The 21,288-nt window shown below is 39.9% G+C and overlaps 1 protein-coding gene across 1 annotated transcript; it reads right to left on the bottom strand.

Annotated features, from left to right (window-relative positions):
- Window positions 1–186: 186 nt before the first annotated feature.
- LOC120017588 (cystatin-F-like) lies at window positions 187–2,879 on the bottom strand. The gene is made up of 4 exons (XM_038960445.1): window positions 2,770–2,879; window positions 1,473–1,636; window positions 1,179–1,301; window positions 187–960 (listed from the first exon to the last, which is right to left on the bottom strand). Exons 1-4 carry the CDS (start codon window positions 2,807–2,809, stop codon window positions 856–858), a joined length of 432 nt encoding a protein of 143 aa, XP_038816373.1. The 5' UTR covers window positions 2,810–2,879; the 3' UTR covers window positions 187–855.
- Window positions 2,880–21,288: the final 18,409 nt, after the last annotated feature.

Below are 21,288 nucleotides of genomic sequence, written 5' to 3'. Positions count from 1 at the left end.
GGAGCAAGCCTTCAGATGGACTCTGTAGAAGGTTTATGTTTACATGGGCTTAATATAATCGTGCTTGGTTGTCAAGTCCTTATTCACAAGGTTCCGTTTTTTTTAATCAGAGCTTGTTGATTAGAGTCTGTGCAGACCCTAACTCAGGCCAAAATGTGATTATTTATAATTCGGTATACAATTTGCAAGGGTCAAAGCAGTTTACCATTTTATTATAGGATAAAATACAAGGTTATGTGCCTTTCGGTTGTTGTAGCTGTGTAAGTTAGACTTGAAAGGCCTGAAAATCATATTGCTACTCAAGACATGGAAATTGCCATTGTTTGACTATACGTTAAAGGAGTAGTTCACTATTTTACAACTTGATGTTAGATGGTTCCTCACCCAGAAAGTAGTCTATGGGCCAAGATAAACTGTAATCCATGGTTCCATTTTCTTTAAACAGCCACTACAAACTTCAGCTAACCTTAACCAACCCCAAGCTAACAATCAATGGAAATGATGGAAGTTTTTTAATGTCCAAATTCAAATCAACTCCACATTTGTTCTGATGTTACTTAAAGGTGATTTGGCCATTTCAACAACAAAAAAACATGCTCACATGACCCCATCACTTCCATTGATTGTTATCTTGTAGTGGATAAACTTATCTGAAGTTCGTAGTGGCTGTTTAAAGAAAACTGATCCATGGATGACAGTTTCTCCTGGTCCGTAGACTACTTTCAGGGTGAGGAACCATCTAACATCAAGTTGTAAAATAGTGAACTATTTTAATATACTCAGTTATATGACCATGTTAAGAAGGAAACGGCTTAGTGATTTCCTCAGAATATTGAAATGAGGAAGGATTGGGTTTCATGAAGAAGTGGAAGGTCGGTCAGATGGACTGCAAACAAAATAGGTAGTCTTCATGAAGTGGAGCCAAGGCATAGTCCAAACCTCAAAGTCACAGTGGAATGTCTGAAAGACAAACATGCCCTCTATTAAAAATAATAATCCACAATGTTATGACATTTAGCCATGATCCATTCCACTTGTCAGCCAAAATGAGTGCTGGTCTTTACCCAATTGCTATACATACAACTTCGACATACTATATCATTTTAAATTCAATCCACACTGCTGTTCTTCCAACTTTTGTTAATTCTGCACTAAAAACAATGTGTACTGTACAATACCTGCTGTAACAAACCATCTGGTTGGAACTTGCAGTTGGCCAGGTCTGCGTCTTTGTGCCCCTTTTTGCGGCACACAGTCCGTGAGAGGTCTACTTCCAGAATGTATTTGAACCCCTTTACAAGCTGTAACAGAAAGCTATGTTGAACCGAAGACGTTTATGCCTCGCTGGTAAAGTCCAACTACAGTATATTGTGAACCATACCATATGCCACACATTTTATATATTCTCACTAACAGGTTTTTAGCCAAAGAAGTTCAGCATGAAGGTCAAAGTTGTTGTCTGCCCTCCATACCTGTCTTTCTGCTTTCTCGATTGCAGATGGCTTGAAGAGAAAAGCATCATTGGTCTGGTTGTTAAATGAGTAGGCCCCGTGAAGGACCGCCTTTAGGACCCCCTTGTTATCCGTGCTGATGTTATAAGGAGAGCCAGGCACAGACGTATACCTTTGGCAACTGACTGGAAACAAATAAAAGTGCTTACTCAACACCATTCACAAATGTTTGTTAAATTAGGGTAACAGTCTGTTTACAGTACTACAGGTTTTACACTCCTACAAACAGTAAATCATTTTTATATATATGACATTTTTGTATTTAAAGCTTTTAGATCACAACAAAATAAATATACAATTTTCCCCCTGCCCCACCCCCAAAAAAGTATAATAATTAGCCTGAAAAACAATACATAATAAACAAAAATGTATTTTTTAAATAAGCAAAACATAAGTAAACAGGCCAACAATCAGCATATTGAAAGGCAATATAATTAGTAACATGAGACAGGTAATTGTTGACCCTAAGAACTAATACTAAAAAAGACTAATACTAATGAAAAATTAAAATAAACAAGGTATCCTTTGTTTGGTGTTGGCTTGGGCAGTGGACATGTACTGTACCTGACATGTTATTGTTTTCATTTATGTAGGCCTACTTGTTTTTTGTTGGTTGTAACTCATCTACGTGGTGTTGGCATCCCTATCTACACTGCATTTTCACAGTCTTTGCGCGAGAAACACGTACGCACGCACGCACGCACGCACGCACGCACGCACGCACGCACGCACGCACGCACACACACACACACACACACACACACACACACACACACACACACACACACACACACACACACACACACACACACACACACTTACATGAGACTGTGTGCTACTACTGACAGTAAGAACTGAAGACAAGTGACACACAATATATTTTTCTCATACTGATAAATAGTTAGCCAACATGAGCAGAGAACTCCTCATAAACAAACTGAAGCCAAGCCATAAGGGCCTAACCCTAACACGATTACAGAAATCAAGCAGGATATAAATCCATTATATTGCATAGGAATGATCATTAACTGTCATGCATTGCTACTGATCAAAGAGGCAATTAATTATTTAAATGTTTTGTAATAACAGATATTGGTGTAGTTATGTTATGGTAAAGTAATCAGAAGTGTTAAACTGAAGAAGTTGACAAAATCCTCAGAAAACCAAGACAACCAATTGGCTTCACAAACATGACATGCAAAACCTCCAACTTCAATTGAGCACACACAATGTCATCCTGTTAATTAAAAGAGCTTACCAATTGAGCACAGGCACAAGCCAGAGAAGAGCAGAAGCATGTTGCCAATACCTGTTGGAGCTTTCTCAACACTGTTCTGTTTATTTTACTTCCTGTAAGGCAACACTTTCACCACACATTGCAGCCTAGCAAAACTTACCGTGGCCCCCCTCCCACAGGACATGATCTCAACCAATTATAACTAGCAGGTACAGTCAATAGTGAAAACTGAAGAGATAGTTTGATTCTTTCATTATCTTTTGATTGACATTCTTTAATCTTTTTGCAACAGAACATTATTTTAATGAATTGTGCTTACTTGGAAAGGTGGTGCATACAGTAAGTACATAAGAGAAGAAACCCACTAGGCACAGATGTCAATTCAACGTCTATTCCAAGTTGGTTCAACAGAATTTCATTGAAATGACGTGGAAACAACGTTGATGATTCAACCCTTGTATACCCAGTGGGAAAGCACCACGAGCAATTTTGAATTGGCTTTAAACTGGTTTAAAGCTGCCTTTCAACAGAGTCCTGTGTGATAGCATCATTATGAAGACAGCAGAAAGGCAGAGCCTGGGTTGGTTGACATCACTTCCTGTGTTAGTTGAACTGAAAGCCACAGAAGTACTACCAACAGTCCAATCGGAGACTTTAATCTAAAATGACCCAACTAGCACATAACGTTCTGAAAATCATATGTTTCTAGAGTTTTGTAAGAGTGGGGTTGTCCTATGGCGATTTTGCATACAACCTTCCCACAACTTTCTGGGAATCGTGCAGAATAGTTGCTTGTCTTTGGAGCATTCTTCACAAATTTAAGGAACTTGACAAAATAAACATTATTTTCTTGGTATTTCATTACTTTAACAAAACGTTTCCTAAGAGTTCAAACATGGTTATGTTTAATTTAATTTTGGTAATGTTCTACTCCGGGATGCTGGCCTTCTAGGCAGAGTTGCAAAGAAAAAGCCATATCTCAGACTGGCCAATAAAAACAAAAGATTAAGATGGGCAAAAGAACACAGACACAGGACAGAGGAACTCTGCCTAGAAGGCCAGCATCCTGGAGTCGCCTCTTCACTGTTGATGTTGAGACTGGTGTTTTGCGCGTTTTGCGCGTACTATTTAATAAAGCTGCCAGTTGAGGACTTGTGTCTGTTTCTCAAAATAGACACTCTAATGTACTTGTCCTCTTGCTCAGTTGTGCACCGTGACCTCCCACTCCTCTTTCTATTCTGGTTAGAGCCAGTTTGCGCTGTTCTGTGAAGGGAGTAGTACACAGCGTTGTACGAGATCTTCAGTTTCTTGGCAATTTCTCACATGGAATAGTCTTCATTTCTCAGAACAAGAATAGACTGACGAGTTTCAGAAGAAAGATCTTTGTTTCTGGCCATTTTGAGCCTGTAATCGAACCCACAAATGCTGATGCTCCAGATACTCAACTAGTCTAAAGAAGGCCAGTTTTATTTCTTCTTTAATGAGCACAACAGTTTTCAGCTATGCTAACATAATTGCAAAAAGGGTTTTCTAATGATCAATTAGGCTTTTAAAATGATAAACTTGGATCAGCTAACACAACGTGCCATTGGAACACAGGAGTGATGGGTTGCTGATAATGGGCCTCTGTACGCCTATGTAGATATTCCATAAGAAATCTACGGTTTCCAGCTACAATAGTCATTTACAACATTAACAATGTCTACACTGTATTTATGATCAATTTTATGTTATTTTAATGGACCAAAAATGTGCTTTTCTTTAAAAAACAAGGACATTTCTAAGTGACCCCAAATATTTGAACGGTAGTGTATGTACATTTCTAAAAACCTGTCTTTGCTTTGTCATTATGGGGTATTGTGTGTAGATTGATGAAGGGAAAAAACGATTTAATCAATTTTAGAACAAGGCTGCAACTTAACAAGATGTAGAAAATGTCAAGGAGTCTGAATACTTTCCGAATGTACATCATTTGTAGTACAAATGTCCACCAGCAGGTGGTATATGTAGCTTGCTTTTCCAGGAGCTTTGTCTGAGCTTTAACACTTTGACGATTACACTGAGTGGGGGAATCAGGGTAGGCCATGTCAGAGTGACTTAAATTTAGATATTTTTGTAAACTATACCCTGTAGATAAATCTTTGCATGGAAACGGAACATTTTCTGTCTTCAGGATTACAGTCCTGTTTTGAGTGACCAAGCTGCACTCCTCAAAATGTCTGATTACTTAAAAAAAAAATTGTTTTTAGATTTATTAGGCTATTTCCACAGGCTTGTCTATAAAGTGCACTGCACTTCCAGTATGTAGAAGTAAAATCAAGTTCATTCTAACACTAATACTCAACTCATAATACTTTCAGTCAACTGGTGATCTGGTCCCATACATTGGATATAGCCAGAAGTGGGAACCTCTACACATTTTGTTATGTCTGGCATATTTGGTCTTCATTGCCTGTATCATCATTGTCTCTTCATTCCCTGTCACATCACTTGACCATGAATTGCACTCTGTTTTTGACAACTTAGTCATTGTGCGGCAAAATAATCAGCTCTCTAGACGTTCTACTGCAGAAAAGAGAGATGCTGATGCACTCGAGTTGAACCTCTGTCATCAAAGTCCCTCCCCGTCTGTTGTTGCTCACACACTTGACAGAGAACTTCGTCTTGTTTTTCACAGCTGCCCCCTTCAGGGAAAATCCAGATTTTCACTCTTCATGTTAGAAGAAATTGGTCTAAATTCACCGTGCTACTGTACAACACTCCATTTCTCCTACGCTTCAGTGGCTTTGGATGTCAAACATTACTTTAAGCCTAGTTCACACTGCTTGCCTTAATGCTAAAATCAGTTTCGGAATACTGACTGTCCAAACAGCAAGTTACAAGGAGGGTTGCCAGGTCTAGTTCAAATTTCAAGCCCAATGTCCACGAAACCAGCCCAAAAGGCCTGAAAACTAGGCCAACATTTTTTTTTAAGCAAGAGAGGAGTTGCCATTTTTATACAAAAAAAACTTTTTCGATAACGTTGTCGAGGCAATTAAGAAGGAATATCGTAGTAACTTGTAATGACGTTAGAAGCAAAATTAGGTTTTCCTCAAAATATTAATAATTACGAGCTATGACATGATGTAATAAAGGCATTTGAATATGTCGTAAAAGAAAGGACAATTCGCCCTTATTAAACTCGTCAGATCATTTTCCATCATTGGATGTCAATTTAACTAATTTGGCTGCTATGATTAAGCAATACGGCACAAAGGGTTATGATATATGGCCAATATTCCACGGCTAAGGGCTGTTCTTAAGCATGGCGTATTGGCCATATACCACAAACCCTCGGGGTGCCTTATTCATATCATAAACTGGTTACCAACATAATTAAAACAGTAAAACATTTTTTTTTGTCATACCCGTGGTATATGGTTTTATATACTACAGCTTTCAGCCAATCAGCATTCAGGCCTCGAACCAGGTTTATAGTTGTAAATAAATCCCCTTTGCTGATGTGCATAACTATAGATCAATCTGACAGGAGAGTTTGAGTGATGAAAGTTGGACAGAGGATCTCAAAATCTCTGAGCAAGAAACCCTTGGAAGAACATTAAAAAAAGAATGTTAGGCTATTTTCTGGCAATTTCATTTCAATAGGCAAAGACTACAGACTAAAATCTGAGTTTATGAATGTAATTAAACTTTGCCATGGTTTACTTAGATAAAGGCAGGTAGTTTATAGCCCCTGATAGGCCTACATCTAATTTCAGATAGTCTACAGTAGGCTAGGCAAGATGTAGGCAAGATGTGAACTCAACGATTTAGCGTCTGGAGGAAACCTGGCACCGTCCATACGGTGAAGCATGGTGGTGGCAGCATTATGCTGTGGGGACTGGGAGCGCTCAGGACCTCAGACTAGGGGCGAAGGCTCACCTTCCAACAGGACAACGACCCTAAGCACACAGCCAAGACAATGTAGGAGTGGCTTCGGGACAAGTCTCTGAATGTCCTTGAGTGGCCCAGCCAGAGCCCGGACTTGAACCCGATCAAACATCTCTGGAGAGACCTGAAAATAGTTGTGCAACAACGCTCCCCATCCAACCTGACAGAACTTGAGAGGATCTGCTGTTGCTTTGTCATTATGGGGTATTGTGTGTAGATTGATGAGTAAAATGTTGTATTTCATCCATTTTAGAATACGGCTGTAAAGTAACAAAATGTGGAAAAAGAGAAGGGGTCTGAATACTTTCCGAATGCACTGTATACAGTAGTACAAATTACCACCAGCAGGTGGTACATGTAGCTTGCTTTTCCAGACGTTTTGTCTGCATGTATTAAGGTGTCTGTAATAGAATACATACGTCAAAAACGAATGTAGACATTAATAGACGCATTTCTATAGCTTCCAAACTAATTTTTACAATGGTGGGGGAGTAAAAATATGGAGGCACGGTGGCTTCAACACAGCATCCCTCTCAGTCATCTAGTGTATATATTAATCATTGGTTCAGACATCAGTCATTTACTGACATGGCTACGCTAGTTGTCATAGTAACGAGGGTGTGTGCTCAGCAGTGTAGGCTGATTGGTGGTGCTCATATGTCCTATCACTCAGTTATGTATTTGATTTGATTTGATTTGTAGCACGCTAAGGTGACAATTCCTGCAATGAACGTTTCCCAGTTGCTTTGAATGTTCAAAATCATAGTGTAAGAACACTTAAAACCTCAAAGGATAAGACAATCCAACTTTCAAAAGTAGTCCTTTTTGGCAAGCCACTAGCCAGGTAGCTGATTACCTTTCTAGTACATTTACTAATTTGTTTGTAAACAATTAACAAGCTACCACATGTTTGTGTCAAATTGAGTAGATAGCAAGCAACAAGCCAAATAACTACATAAAAACACCTTGAGGGCAAGTAAATCAGATTTGACCGTTTAGACACAAGTCTCATGGCCAGAAATCAGGTCAGTTCTGCTAGTATAGATGCCTCTATACTAGCAGAACTGCACTGACTGCAATCTCACTCCCCTGTCCTAGAATAGGGTGACATTTTGTCAGAAATTCCCTGCAATAGTGCCCTTGGGTTGCATAATGTGGAAATGTTACAAAACTCCCGTAGCCTACTTCACATTGAACATGCCGGAAAGTTGACAAAACCAAAAGGAGAACAGACGAGGTAATAGAAAATTAGAGGCAGAAGGTAATTTTCTCTTTCGTTTTGAGCCCACGAGAAGGCACCATAGCCTGCAGCGCAAACTGGTTCCCACTAGATAACCCAGCCACAAAGTCAATGACGAGCACACTGAATTGCAGTGCCACGTCTGCTTCTTGTTCAGATCACACTTCCTGTAATTGGTGGATTGTAGCTCACCACTGCAAACACTTGGTCTGGAATATAATTACATGCTAGTAAATCCACTGATAAGAAATCGGTAGCACCAGAGAGGAAAAGGTGAAGCGAGGGACAACTGGGCCAAAAATCTGTCTTTTCCATCAGGTGGCTGTTGCATGTTGCATGGAGGTCAATGAGTGTCGAATTTGGTCCACAAACATTTTTATGGGTTATTTGATACGTGGGGTTTATTTGATCAAATAGAAGTTTCGTAATGCTTAGGTTGTTACGAGCGTGCTGATATAAGTAGGAAATGTGACATCCCGGCAACTTTGAGAAAAAACACTTTATATCGGAGCTGTCTCGAGACAGCTATGCATATTTATGACATGTAGCTAGTAGCATAGTATCTCTATCAATTGTAGTATCTCTATCAACCCCTCATCGAATATTTTTTAAAGTATTAAAATATCCACCAATCCAAAGAGAGGAATAGGCAGGAGCTTGACAACCCGCCGGTCCCCTCTGTGGACAACACATCCCATTGCTAGGGTGGAGACAAGTTTCTCATCATTATATCCAAATATCTGGTAGCACTGAGTAGCTCCTCCATATGACGTTGACAAAAATAGTGCACTGTGGGTAGTTTAGAAGATATCTGGAAATTAGTGAATAAATATGTAATAACCCAGTGGTAATAACCCCAAAACATAACTATGTTTGTAACCAGATCAGGACAACTAAGTTACTTACTAAGTCTTTGACTACACTGTGTTGTTACATTTGTGAGTAAAAACTCATGCTTCATACCCTTTAATTTGTTCCCAAGATCAAAAATGCATGCATTCTAACTACTTGTTATGTGAGATGAGATTTGTCTTCAACATGAAATAGATTTTTGCCATACTGATCTGTAAAAAAAAAATGATTTTTCTTATTGCTCTAGGTCAAGGTGAGAAACCATGATAGATTTGAAATATTGACTTTGATGTGTAATTGAATATACATTGACTTTGATGTGGGACTTCTCCTGCATTACAAAGAGACATACTCACATGGTCCAGAATCTTTATTTCTTGATAAACAAAATGCCCATCAGCTCAAAATCAGCGTTTATGAACACTCTGTGTAGCCAAAACTGCTACAGTAACGTGATGCAAATGGGTTTGTCAAAAAATACTGTATTGATTTGTGGGCCTTTTGCAGGCCAACCTTGTTGGAAGAGGTAAACGATCAAATGGACTGAGTGGTTCCCGCCATTTTGATGGAGTTCTCTAAATTGGTCTCAGCCCAACAATGTGAGCGTTCGTTCTGAGCTCATGTTGCTTTTGCAGGAGGATTCAGTTTGAAAAAGAGAGGTTGTTTTTATATCACAAAGTGGCTGTTGTTTAAATATGACTTGATTTGGCAGCCGGGGAGCCATGTGCAGCTTGGGGATGCAACGCTTTATACTGCGCACATACAGCCGGTATACTGCAGGCGTTGCTCTGTGTGTGCATGTTGTCATCAGTGGATTTGAGTTCTGAATGTGACCCTGCCAGTGGCTGCCAGATGACGAGAGAGGCAGCAGAGCAATACGCAGTAAGAAAATATGGTTGTTTAGTGCCAAGGTCATAGGCCTGAAGACCTGTCATAATACTGTACCACCAAAAGCTATCAGTCGGAATGGTCATAGTTCAAATTGAGCAGCACACTGATACGGAATGCATCCTCATATTTTGCCAACTTCTTATGAACTCTTGAACTCACTGGAAAGTTGTATTTGGTCTAGATCTAGGATATATTTCTCTCCTCTAGCAATGTGGCTATTATCAGTATCTATTTGATACTGGTCTAGATCTATGATATACTTATCTCCTCTAGCAATGTGGCTTTTATCAGTATCTATTTGATACTGGTCTAGATCTATGATATATTTCTCTCCTCTAGCAATGTGGCTTTTATCAGTATCTATTTGAGCATGTTGTTGATAGTCAACTTTAGTGCTTTCAGAACTGGGTGGGAACATTTAGAGGATGGGTCTGTTTTAGTTTCCTTGGTTACCCTCAATTAGATGCAACATAATGCCTCATCCTCTTGTATTTAATCCTTCAAGGAGATGTGAAAAGCTTGAAACAATAAACACAATTAACACACAAGCATACTGTATTAGTGATGTGTAATACAGAGCACTATTCAGATTGCATTCACAAACCACCTTGTGTTTGTTCATCCAGACACTGGTTAGTTAACGCCTCCAGTCACAGAGCGTCTGCCTCATATCCTGTAAACAAACATCAGACAACATTAATATTATTTTCCTGCTGCATTTCCCTCATCTTTGTTTCCTCACCTGTTTTCCTTGTGGATCATCATGATCCTCCCTGTAGGGCTTTTGACATTTAGATTCCTGGTAAGACGCCTTTTTAATAAGCCAGAGGTATTGCACCATGCAACCCCCACTCCCTTGTCTACAATTAATGGACTCCTTTCAGCCCTTTTGGAGAGCATTTTTTATATTAATGTGCACAATGTGCATGTGGTGAATCAAATTACTCAGGAAATTAAGGCTTTGGCATTTTCTAAACTCTGTCTTCAGGGGTTTTGCAAAACATACTGCCTGTCGACATGAAAAGTCATTATAAATGAATGTTTTTCGCTTTAGAGGAAGTGATAAGGTGTTCTATGTTGTTATATCCTGCAGCTCTTTAATTTTGTACACACTTTTTGAGACTTGCTGTCAACACCTTTGAATAGTTAGAATGCCATATTATGTTCATTGTTGTAGATGGGAACAGGAGCGCAGATTATGAGTTTGACATCTGGGGTCTATTCATTGTTAAATCTGTATGACTGTATGATTCTGTATGTCTCATACAGAATACATGTGCTGTCTAGGGACAGCACCGCCTCTGCCCCCTCCCCTATCCCCCAGCCCAGCATCAATGTCAAACGGTTTGTCCTTCACATCACCATTGACAATGAGTGCCGAAGTGCATTGTGCCAATCATCAGCCAGCTCCTTCTATCTCACACTGTTGCTGACCCTTTCAGGAGGATACATTCTATAATTGCTTCTGTCAATAGGCGGATGGAAATTTCTGTCACTGAATTTCTCTGTGTTTATTTATCAATTGCAAGAAAAAGCCCAATGACTCAGTCAGTACTCTCCCAATTTTTGTAGCGGTTGTACTTCCAACCACAGAAGCATCGCTTATTATATTGCTTTCACTTCTGTTCAGTTCATCTTTTAACCATAGTAATAATTTGCTCACATTGCAGAAATGAGTAAATAATAAAGTACAGTGGAGGTTAAAATAGAGCTGAGTCTTCCTGCAATGATCCTCCCACATTGCAATATTAATACCATGCTTTTACTCCAGCATAGGCAGCCTCTGAGCCCTCCCATGAGACAGTGACAGCAGTATTATAGGCTATGTGTACAATATTGAGTTGTGTATAAATAACACACACCTCAATGCAATGTGTGGAGACAGGGTGAGCAAAATCCATTGATGAACACATGTCAACTGACTTAATCAGATGGATGAATCAGATTGGATGATTGGATTAATCAGATGTTCTATCAGCTGTGTTGGTGTTGAGTCCTGTGGGAATATCTCCAGGTAAATAGACGATCAGTCAGTTCATCAAGTAGATATGAAAAGATTTTGTAAATTCCAAATGTTTGAACTGTCTGTCCCAAACATTTCTCTATTAAAGCTGCCAGACGATTGCATGCAATAGAAAGATTTCAATGCTATTTCCACCCTAGACATTTGAAGATATGTCATCACCTCCCTGCCAGTTGAAGAAGAACCATTTCCATTTAGACTGCCTTATTTGTACATCAGTCAGGGACATCAATAGTTTTTGTTTCAAATCATGGCCCTAATCATGTGACCACAGTGTGCAATGTGTGGAACATCACAATGCTACAGTAGATGAGAATTTAGGGATGGGTTGGCATTCAGATCAAAGCCTGACTCCCTAGTGAGGAGATTATGTAATATAGGCTATGCATAGCCTAATACCCTTTTCAATACACAGGATAAAAAATAGGATTACTTTACTGAGCGCTGTAGACAACATGAAATAACTTAACTGATCTCAAATTGAGATAATATAGATTTTCTCCCTCATATAAATCTAATCTCAAATATCATGATTTGTGTTCCTAAAAGTATGGCAATAGACAGATTATTAGTTTCTTCTCAATTTCTTTCCATGTATTGAGACCTGACAGTTTTTCCACATCTCAAGTGTCAACATGAAACATTTGTTCACCTTGTGGACATCAGCAGTGAAAGTGCTTCTCTTTAGTGTATCAAGTGGATGGGATGTAATGTAGGTTCATTTGCCTATTTATTCAGTCTTGGCGTGAATGTCTCCAGTTATTTTACAAATGTTTGACTTACAGTGACTAAAATAGCCTAATTACTAACATTTTTAAAAGGGCTTGTTTAACCCTTCTGTGGTGCAGTGTGTTGTATGATGACTCACAAAAGGCTTGTGCTAAATGGCAACTATCTGGTTGACTATTTTAAGAGTAATAAAGTGTGTTTGTTCTTTTAAAACTACAAATGAGCATTAAACAATACAGCTAGTCATGCAGTCCGGAGGCGTAAGATAGGCCAACATTTTGTTATTTATTTACTCTCGCTTCTATCTTCTTTTCCAAGGTCATCTGTCCAAGGGTGTAATGTTCAGAGATAAAGGGATGCTCTTTAAGTAACGTTTATGCTGTCATCTCCCATCATTTGATGTACTCGATGGCAGAAACCCATGCAGCCACGAATCAAAACCAGGCTTTAGCCTAACTAATGTTATGTTTATACCCATTAAAATGTATAGCATCTGTCACACTTTGTCCTGTGTCCATGGTCTGTCTTTGTTTTGCCATGCAATGCGACAGCTTGGAGGAGGCGAGAAAAACATACACATTTCTGTCTTTTGTGGATATCTATCTGTTATATCATTGGTATACGCCACATCTTCAAAACTTTTTAAAATAGAAATAGTAGAGGCATATTTCTCACCAGTTTAAACCAGGACGGATCATTATTCTGTTAAACTGAATGTAACCTAGCAACGGCTCCCAAAGTGGATTAATTTTTATTCCCCGGTCTAGATCCCCTAAACTCAAACCTGTTCATCCCCACACCACCAACGATAGCAGTGCTTTTTTACATTACTATTTTGTCTGTATTGTATGTGTGATTGTTAATTGTATACTAATTGAAATCAGATTTAGTTCAGTATAAGCCTGTACAATATGCACTGCAAAGAGTGAAGGATAAAAAGCAGGAACAGTCTTAACTGAAGGGGACTCATAGTCGTACATACAGTAAATTAAGTGATAACAGGTAAGTTAGAGAGGCATTGGGGCAAACTGATTGAGAATGGAATCCCTGTGTTGCTCATCCAGTTGACTGCGGTTTGTGATTGATGACTCCCAGGCATGGAGCGGTGCAGTCACCCTCCCTCCCCTGTCCCTTGCCTTCCCCGTTTGAGAACACAGATAGGCTGCTGCACTAAACATATAAATTAGCCCCCTGCCACACACAAATCCATAACTTGCTTCAAGCTGCTTTTGATGCAGAAAAAATAAAAATGATTGTAGTAAATTACAGTAGGTTGTGAGTGCATTGCGGGAGGTAGGAGGAAAAAGCCAACCGGCCATGCATTGTTTTCTCTTTGCTTTGAGAGTACTGTACCTGTAGAGAGAATTGCATCCAAAGCCCCCTGTTACTGTGGAACAACAGACCTGGTTGGTTAAAATGACTGAGCGGGAGCTTTGTGACTTGTCAAGCTGGTGATAAAATCAGCAAATGTCATTCTGTGACTCTTTCATTATAGATCTGTGATCACATTGCATGTTTTGCAAAGCAGAAACTTGTCTTTTGTTGAGGTTGACATTTGATAACATCACAGGTTATTCCTCTAGGAGTAGGAACACAAGAAATGTGTGTGATTTGATCCTGACGTCACCCTAACATCAATGATTTGGACCTAATGGGCATCAGTTTGGACTTTGTACCCTGCTGCTATCAAAGGGAAGATATCCTGAGAAGATATAATTTTATAATGGGGAGAAATTCAAGCCAATGAAACGCAATTGGTCACATTTTTGGACCAATCAAGTCTTGACTGCTCTCTAACTTGATTTTTTTATCATAGAGATGAAAGGGAACGATTAAAGGTGAACAATGACTGACAATTATAGAAAGGTAAGTTTGATTGTTTTTTAGTAAAGAAACTAGCTAACCAACTAGCTAGCTAATCAACTATGATATATACTATTGAAATGGAAGTAGGTAGTTATTTGGTATTCTTTTATTAAAGCAGGCTAGGAAGCTAACTAGCTAACGTTAGCTAGCTAACATTTAACCATGTGGTTTAACCAAAGCCAAGCTGGTTTAACTAAGAGCATTATCCCGAAGTCTAGGAGGGGTTTAGTAGAGGATGAAGACTTGGAAGACCAGCATGACTGGGTGGCAGAAGAGGGGGGAGGCGGGTGAGAACAGCTAGGGCAGACCCTCACTGGGGAAGAGGTCAGTGATTGAGGAGGGGGAGCCAGTCAGGCTCTGAACCAAATAATAGCCAATATTGTAAACCGTTAACCACATACTTCGAGATAGAATCTGATTGAAATAAAGATTTGATCACTTTTACTTTGTCAGTTGTTGTGCAGTTACAATAAATAAGAATGACCTCAAACTAATTCTCTATCTCCATCCCTGTCTTCATACAGGTCCACTGTCGCTAATATGTGGCAGTGAAGTTGTTCTCTGCTCAGATGACAGAGACAGGAGATACAGGAGTCCATTCTGTTCCAAGTCGGTTACCTTGGCTCTCCTCTATGCACAGCAGCCTAGGGACTTCCTGCAGGTAACCGTGACATCCACCAATCACCCCCATAACTTAATCATGAGTGGTACTGAGAGTTCCTCTAATTTCTAGGACACTGTATGGAGGCATTGTGCATAGGACATTTGTCACATAGGGAGGATAATGACCAGCTGCTGTCTATTGGTTAAAAATATGGTTCTATACAGAGGATGGTTCTATACTGAATGTACTGTATGTGATAGTCATTGCCAAACAATATGAGTAATGTAGGTAAGGGATGAAGTGAAAACCTATAGGAAGATAGCTCTCCACAAGGTGGGTTGGGCATAAAATGACAGCAGGCTGTTCAATACTGAGTGATGCTGAATTACATATGGCATGGATTGGTACAGGGCAATTCCACAGTGCCTGGGACACTGGAGAACAGCCAGAGGGTGGTCAGAACATCTTCTGCAACTTCATCTTTAGTGTGTCAGCTCTGCTGCACCTGGGAGCTAAAGGTATGGCGCTGCACTCCTATTAGTCATGTGTAATTAAACATTGATGTATGCTCATGTATGTGTTTCTTAAAGTGGCAATCAGCAGCCAGTCATGTGTTGGTAAAACGCTGAGGGATGGGGCCAGAGAAATGTAACCACTCTCAAATTCATACACAGAGCTATGGATGCAAGGACTGACCATCGCGCCTCCTAAAACCCCATTGGAGGAGATGACCCAAGGTTCCTCGCCTCAGACCTCCTCCAATGGGTTTTGAGAAGGTTGCGTGTAGAGAGGAAGTGAGGAGTTGAGAAGAAATTCATTGGGACAGAGCTCATGCCATTGTTTTAGGTGGATTCTATGTTGAATGATACATTTATTATCTGTTTGCACTTATATCTTTGTTCTACGTGCTCTTTCCACAGATGGCTCTGGCTTGCTGATAACATCTGATCTGATTATACTCCCGATTGCGATTTGACTCCTGTATTACTGAATGTATACAATAAAACTTCCAGTGCCAAATTGAAATAATTTGAGATTCTGTAATTAATAGACAATGGTAGTTCCCAATCAGACAATTACTATAAAATCCATCCTCACCTCCGCGATCACTGCAATGGATTGTGCGGTCTGCTGAGAGGGTCATTGGCTGCCACCTGCCCTCCATCGAGGCCCTGCACGCTCCTCACCAACCGGTCACCTGGTCCATGATGATCCTCTCATCCATGGACTTTGCACTCTGCACTACTAATCCCAGAACTGCACATGTCTCTTTGCACATCTCTTACATGCATCATTTAGTTTATAGTGTTCATATAGTGTACACACTGTATGTGGATCTGTGGAAATTCTGCATCTATATATATTTTTGGTCTGTATAGTCTGTTTATTGTGGCAGCACCATTTCACAGAGTTAAATTCCTGTACATGCAAATAGCTTTGGTGAATAAAGCTGTTTCTGACATGTTAACCTGAGTTTAGCTGGTTTATCATATGACAGTTTATTTGGAACTGGTTATGCTCTGCTCTGTATGAACTGTAGCAGGTAGCAGATTCTCCCATTTGTGTCTTGATATAATTAAAAATCCCCATGTGCTGTGTGTCTGTGTGTGTCCTTGGGCTTAATACCCTAAATATTGGCTCCTGCCTGCAATTAGTGGATTCGTTTTATGGTGTTTGCTAGAGCTGGCTGTCTGCTTTTCGTTTTACAGGCGAACGTCGCTGGCTGACAAGTAATTATACTGAACAAAAATAGAAACGCAAAACGCAACAATTTCAAAGATTTTACTGAGTTACGGTTCATATAAGGAAATCAGTCAATTGAAATAAATTCATTAGGCTCTAGTCTATGGATTTCACATGACTGAAAACAATAAGCATCTGCTGGTCACAGATTCCTTGGATCAGAAAACCAGTCAGTATCTGGTGTGACCACCATTTACCTCATGACACATCTCCTTCGCATAGAGTTGATCAGGCTGTTGATTGTGGCCTGTGGAATGTTGTCCCACTCCTCAATGGCTGTGCGAAGTTGCTGGATATTGTTGGGAACTGGAACACGCTGTCATACACGTCGAACCAGAGCATCCCAAACATGCTCAATGGGTGACATGTCTGGTGAGTATGCAAGCCATGGAAGAACTGGGACATTTTCAGCTTCCAGGAATTGTGTACAGATCCTTGTGACATTGGGCCGTGCATTATCATGCTGAAATATGAAGCGATGGCGGCAGATGAATGGCACGACAATGGGCCTCAGGATCTCGTCACGGTATCTCTGTGCATTCAAAATGCCATTGATAAAATGCAATTGTGTTTGTTGTTCCTGGTAGGGCTACAGTAACTTACAATGGCTTAGAAATGAAAAGCCTACTTGATGGCCAGCAGATGCAAATGTAGCCTTTCATTCTCCACATTTAATGTCGGAAGCATGGGAGGGAGTTAAATATCTTCCATTTCAAATTTCCACTCGCTCAGTGCTCCAGACCTGAGAAATGAGCATGATTAAATCCTTTCGCTTGATACGGTTATCCATAAGAAAAGTTGACATTAGAATGTAGTTTGCTTTAAACCACCTAGGAGTTGTCTAAAGAGTTATCTAAAGGCCTCTAGTGCGTCTAAATTCATTTTCATCGCTGTTACATCAGTTCTAGAGCGTTAATATCTTTTATGGAAAAAGGGTGTCTCCATAATGACCAATCTAAATAGCCTACTTACACCTGGTAAAAAGTTGTTACGACCTAAGTGCTGCTCTGTCTCCGTGACTCAGCTGCCTCTGCTGCAGCACTCTCTCAACCAATGCTCTCAACGCACACACCCCTCTGGCCCTCCCCTCAGCATTCAATTTCAATTCAACTTAAGGGATTTGTTGGCATGGGAAACATACACTACCGTTCAAAAGTTTGGGGTCACTTAGAAATGTCCTTGTTTTTTAAAGAAAAGCAAAACAAATTGTCCATTAAAATAACATCAAATTGATCAGGAGTACAGTGTAGACATTGTTAATGTTGTAAATTACTATTGTAGCTGGAAACGGCTGATTTTTTATGGAATATCTACATAGGCGTACAGAGGCCCATTATCAGCAACCTTAACTCCTGTGACAATGGCACGTTGTGTTAGCTAATCCAAGTTTATCATTTTAAAAGGCTAATTGATCATTAGAAAACCCTTTTGTAATTATGTTAGCGGAACTGAAAACTGTTGTTATGATTAAAGAAGCAATAATTCTGGCCTTCTTTAGACTAGTTAGACTAGTATCTGGAGGATCAGTATTTGTGGGTTTGATTACAGGCTCAAAATGGCCAGAAACAAAGACCTTTCTTCTGAAACTCATCATTCTATTCTTGTTCTGAGAAATGAAGGCTATTCCATGTGAGAAATTGCCAATAAACTGAAGATCTCGTACAACACTGTGTACTACTCCCTTCACAGAACAGCGCAAACTGTCTCTAACCAGAATAGAAAGAGGAGTGGGAGGCCCCAGTGCACAACTGAGCAAGAGGACAAGTACATTAGTGTCTAGTTTGAGAAACAGACGCCTCACAAGTCCTCAACTGGCAGCTTCATTAAATAGTACCCGTAAAACACCAGAGGTGACTCTGGGATGCTGGCCTTCTAGGCAGAGTTGCAAAGAAAAAGCCATATCTCAGACTGGCCAATAAAAAGAAAAGATTAAGACGGGCAAAAGAACACAGACACTGGACAGAGGAACTCTGCCTAGAAGGCCAGCATCCTGGAGTCGGACCTAGTATGAATAAATCTGAATTATCATATATGAACTCTGATAACACTTAAGTGTAGAGGGTGTATTGCATGTGTTAACTTCATACAGGAGAGATGCAGCCATGATCATTTATTCATTCATTATTCATTCATTCATTTAATTTATTTTTGATAATTGTGTGATTAATTTCAGTTTGAACTTTCATGGCTACTTCTTTTATTTATTTAAACAGTTTTTAACTGTGTATGTTGCTGGTTATTATTACAGTATAATAACCGTATTAAAAGTAAAAAATATTAAGTAAAATTTCCAACCATACAGCAGGGGTAGGCAGATAGATTCAACCGCGAGTGGCTGGTCAGGAGCCGGAACCTAATTATAATCATTTGTACACTGCAAATTAACCACAGCTAAGCCCAAAAAGAGATTGTATTTGAAAATATAAGTAATTTTATACCTTGATTATAACAATAATTTTATACCTTGATTACAATGAGACACAATCCCATTCAAATTAATTCAACTCAATTTCCCTGAATTACTGATGATTTTACAGTCTTTATTGACCCCAAAATATTTAACAAAAATCCCTCACGGGACAGTTTTGGCCCGCTTTCCACCTGTTGCCGGCCCCTGCAATACAGTATGTTGAGCAGCAGTAGTAACAACCTAACATAGGGGAAGTGAAAAAAAATACTAAGACATTCATCGTATAGTAGCAGAGAAAGAAAACAAATGTTTGTTTAATTGAATATATCCACATGAACAGTCACACTGGTTTTCAGTACAGTATGAATGGCCATGGCCCTGATTGGACTGTACAAGAGTAAGTGCCCCTCTACAAGGCCCCCCTTAAACCTCGTAAATTTGCCCATTAATAAGTTAAGATTTGTCTGTATCCTTTTCTCAAAAGTCACTAAAAATTTGCATTTAAAACCTGTTAAAAAATACACACAAAAACTCCCGTATCAAAATATGTCCACCCCAATGTAAAAGTTGCTCGTTGCTTGTCTGTTGCTTGTCTGTAACCCATGGCTCTGCCTTTGGCATGAATGCTTGTTTACTTGAGTAAATGGCTAAAACAACATCCAGCAAACACATTTGTAACAAGCTTGACATTAGGAATGCTAGGGATTGAACTTGCACGTTTGGATTTAATTATGTGATTGCATTTCATTTTCCTACCCTTTTCTGTGTCTTTTCCACTTCTTCCCGTACTCTCCCACGTAGGGCAGCTATAATCTGGGAGATGGATTTTCTGTCAGCTGACCTCACTGATACAGAACATCACTACCTGGTCTTGACTGCTTATTGCTGCTTACTTGATGGATGGCTGCCAATACATGCACAAAATGGCAACTACTTCCTCAAAAACCAATAGATACGCGATGTACTAACTGCATTACCACTGCTCAATGAAGTTATATGGCCTTTTATTGGCCTTTTTCATTGTTTTAAAATGCTCTAAAAGAGGAATTTGTCGCTGTATTGTACAGTTTCTCCTATGGGCAAGGAATGATCGGATATCTGACAGTGTTGTTGGCATAGAGTCATAAATATTAGCAATTCATATCGCTGTCCATAGCTTTTCCACCAGCTGCTCAAAAGGCTTTACATTGTATGGGGAAACTCACATCATCCACTATCAATGTATAGCACCCACCAGAGTGATGCCACGGCAGACATTTTTGTGCCAGAGTTTATCATCACACATTAGCTATCACAGTGGGGAGGTGAGGAGTGATGCATACCAATTAATCAGGGGATGATTAGGTGGCCATGATAGGAGCGACAGATTGGTAATGACGGAAACAGTGGAAATTATGAAGCCAATGTGTCAGAGACACCAGTAATAGTACACAGTTGTTTAAAGGAGGGAGAGAGTGTCTGCTCTGCTGTGGTGGGATTGCAGCAGTGGGAACCAGAGCCCACATATGGAGCCTCAGGAGGCGTAGCCAGCATTTGCATAGCAATTAAAACTCAATTTCTAGGTGATTTTCTTTTGTCTGCATGAAATGTCCTTTTTAAAGGTTGATTTATTCAACAGTACTGTCTGCTTTATTGAGTCTTCATCATCCTGCCTCTTTCCTTCTCAACTTGCTATTGTCCCCCTGTCGTTCTGTTTTCTGCGCCACTTCTCGATCTGAAATCCATTTTGGTTTGCGGTTGCTCCTGTCTTGTCTCTCCTCAGGCTCCAGTTTCTAATGGCAGTGGGTGACTAGCAGAGCGCTGCTGTGGTCTCCTTCTTAACCAGGTGGCATTTTCTGCATCACTGAAAATAAATCCTCATTATTGTCTCTGAAGTCTCCGTCTAACCTGTGGTCAATTGCATTCATATTGCTGATTAACTTAGTAATCAGTACATTATAATTGAATTCAAACACCCAAGTGAAATGATTACCTCATTACACACAAATAACTGCATTACCACCAAAGATTTGTTACATTTCTCAGTCAGACATTGTTCAGAAGTAGACTCACTCTCACTGAAGGGTCAAGGTAGAATTTGCAAAATATGTAGCTACAACGATGGTGCGGTATGCTGAGTGGCTCAAGCATGATCTTCAATGTGCAGACACGCTTGATTCGACCCCCCCAGAGGCAGGGCTTGATAGCAGCGCCATCTCACAGTCAAAAGCGTTTGGGTCTGCTGCTCCGATCCTGTGAGACCAGGCCGTGAT

This window comes from Salvelinus namaycush, chromosome 22 (genome assembly GCF_016432855.1).
Source record: "Salvelinus namaycush isolate Seneca chromosome 22, SaNama_1.0, whole genome shotgun sequence".
Lineage (NCBI taxonomy): Eukaryota > Metazoa > Chordata > Actinopteri > Salmoniformes > Salmonidae > Salvelinus > Salvelinus namaycush.
This window is presented reverse-complemented; position numbering and strand designations above follow the sequence as displayed.

Coding starts and splice junctions, on each gene's coding strand:
- LOC120017588 (XM_038960445.1), bottom strand. CDS start 2,809: ATGCTTCTGCTCTTCTCTGGCTTGTGCCTGTGCTCAATTG. Junction 1,637..2,769: donor CTTGTGCCTGTGCTCAATTG/GTAAGCTCTTTT, acceptor ATTTGTTTCCAG/TCAGTTGCCAAAGGTATACG. Junction 1,302..1,472: donor TCGAGAAAGCAGAAAGACAG/GTATGGAGGGCA, acceptor TTTCTGTTACAG/CTTGTAAAGGGGTTCAAATA.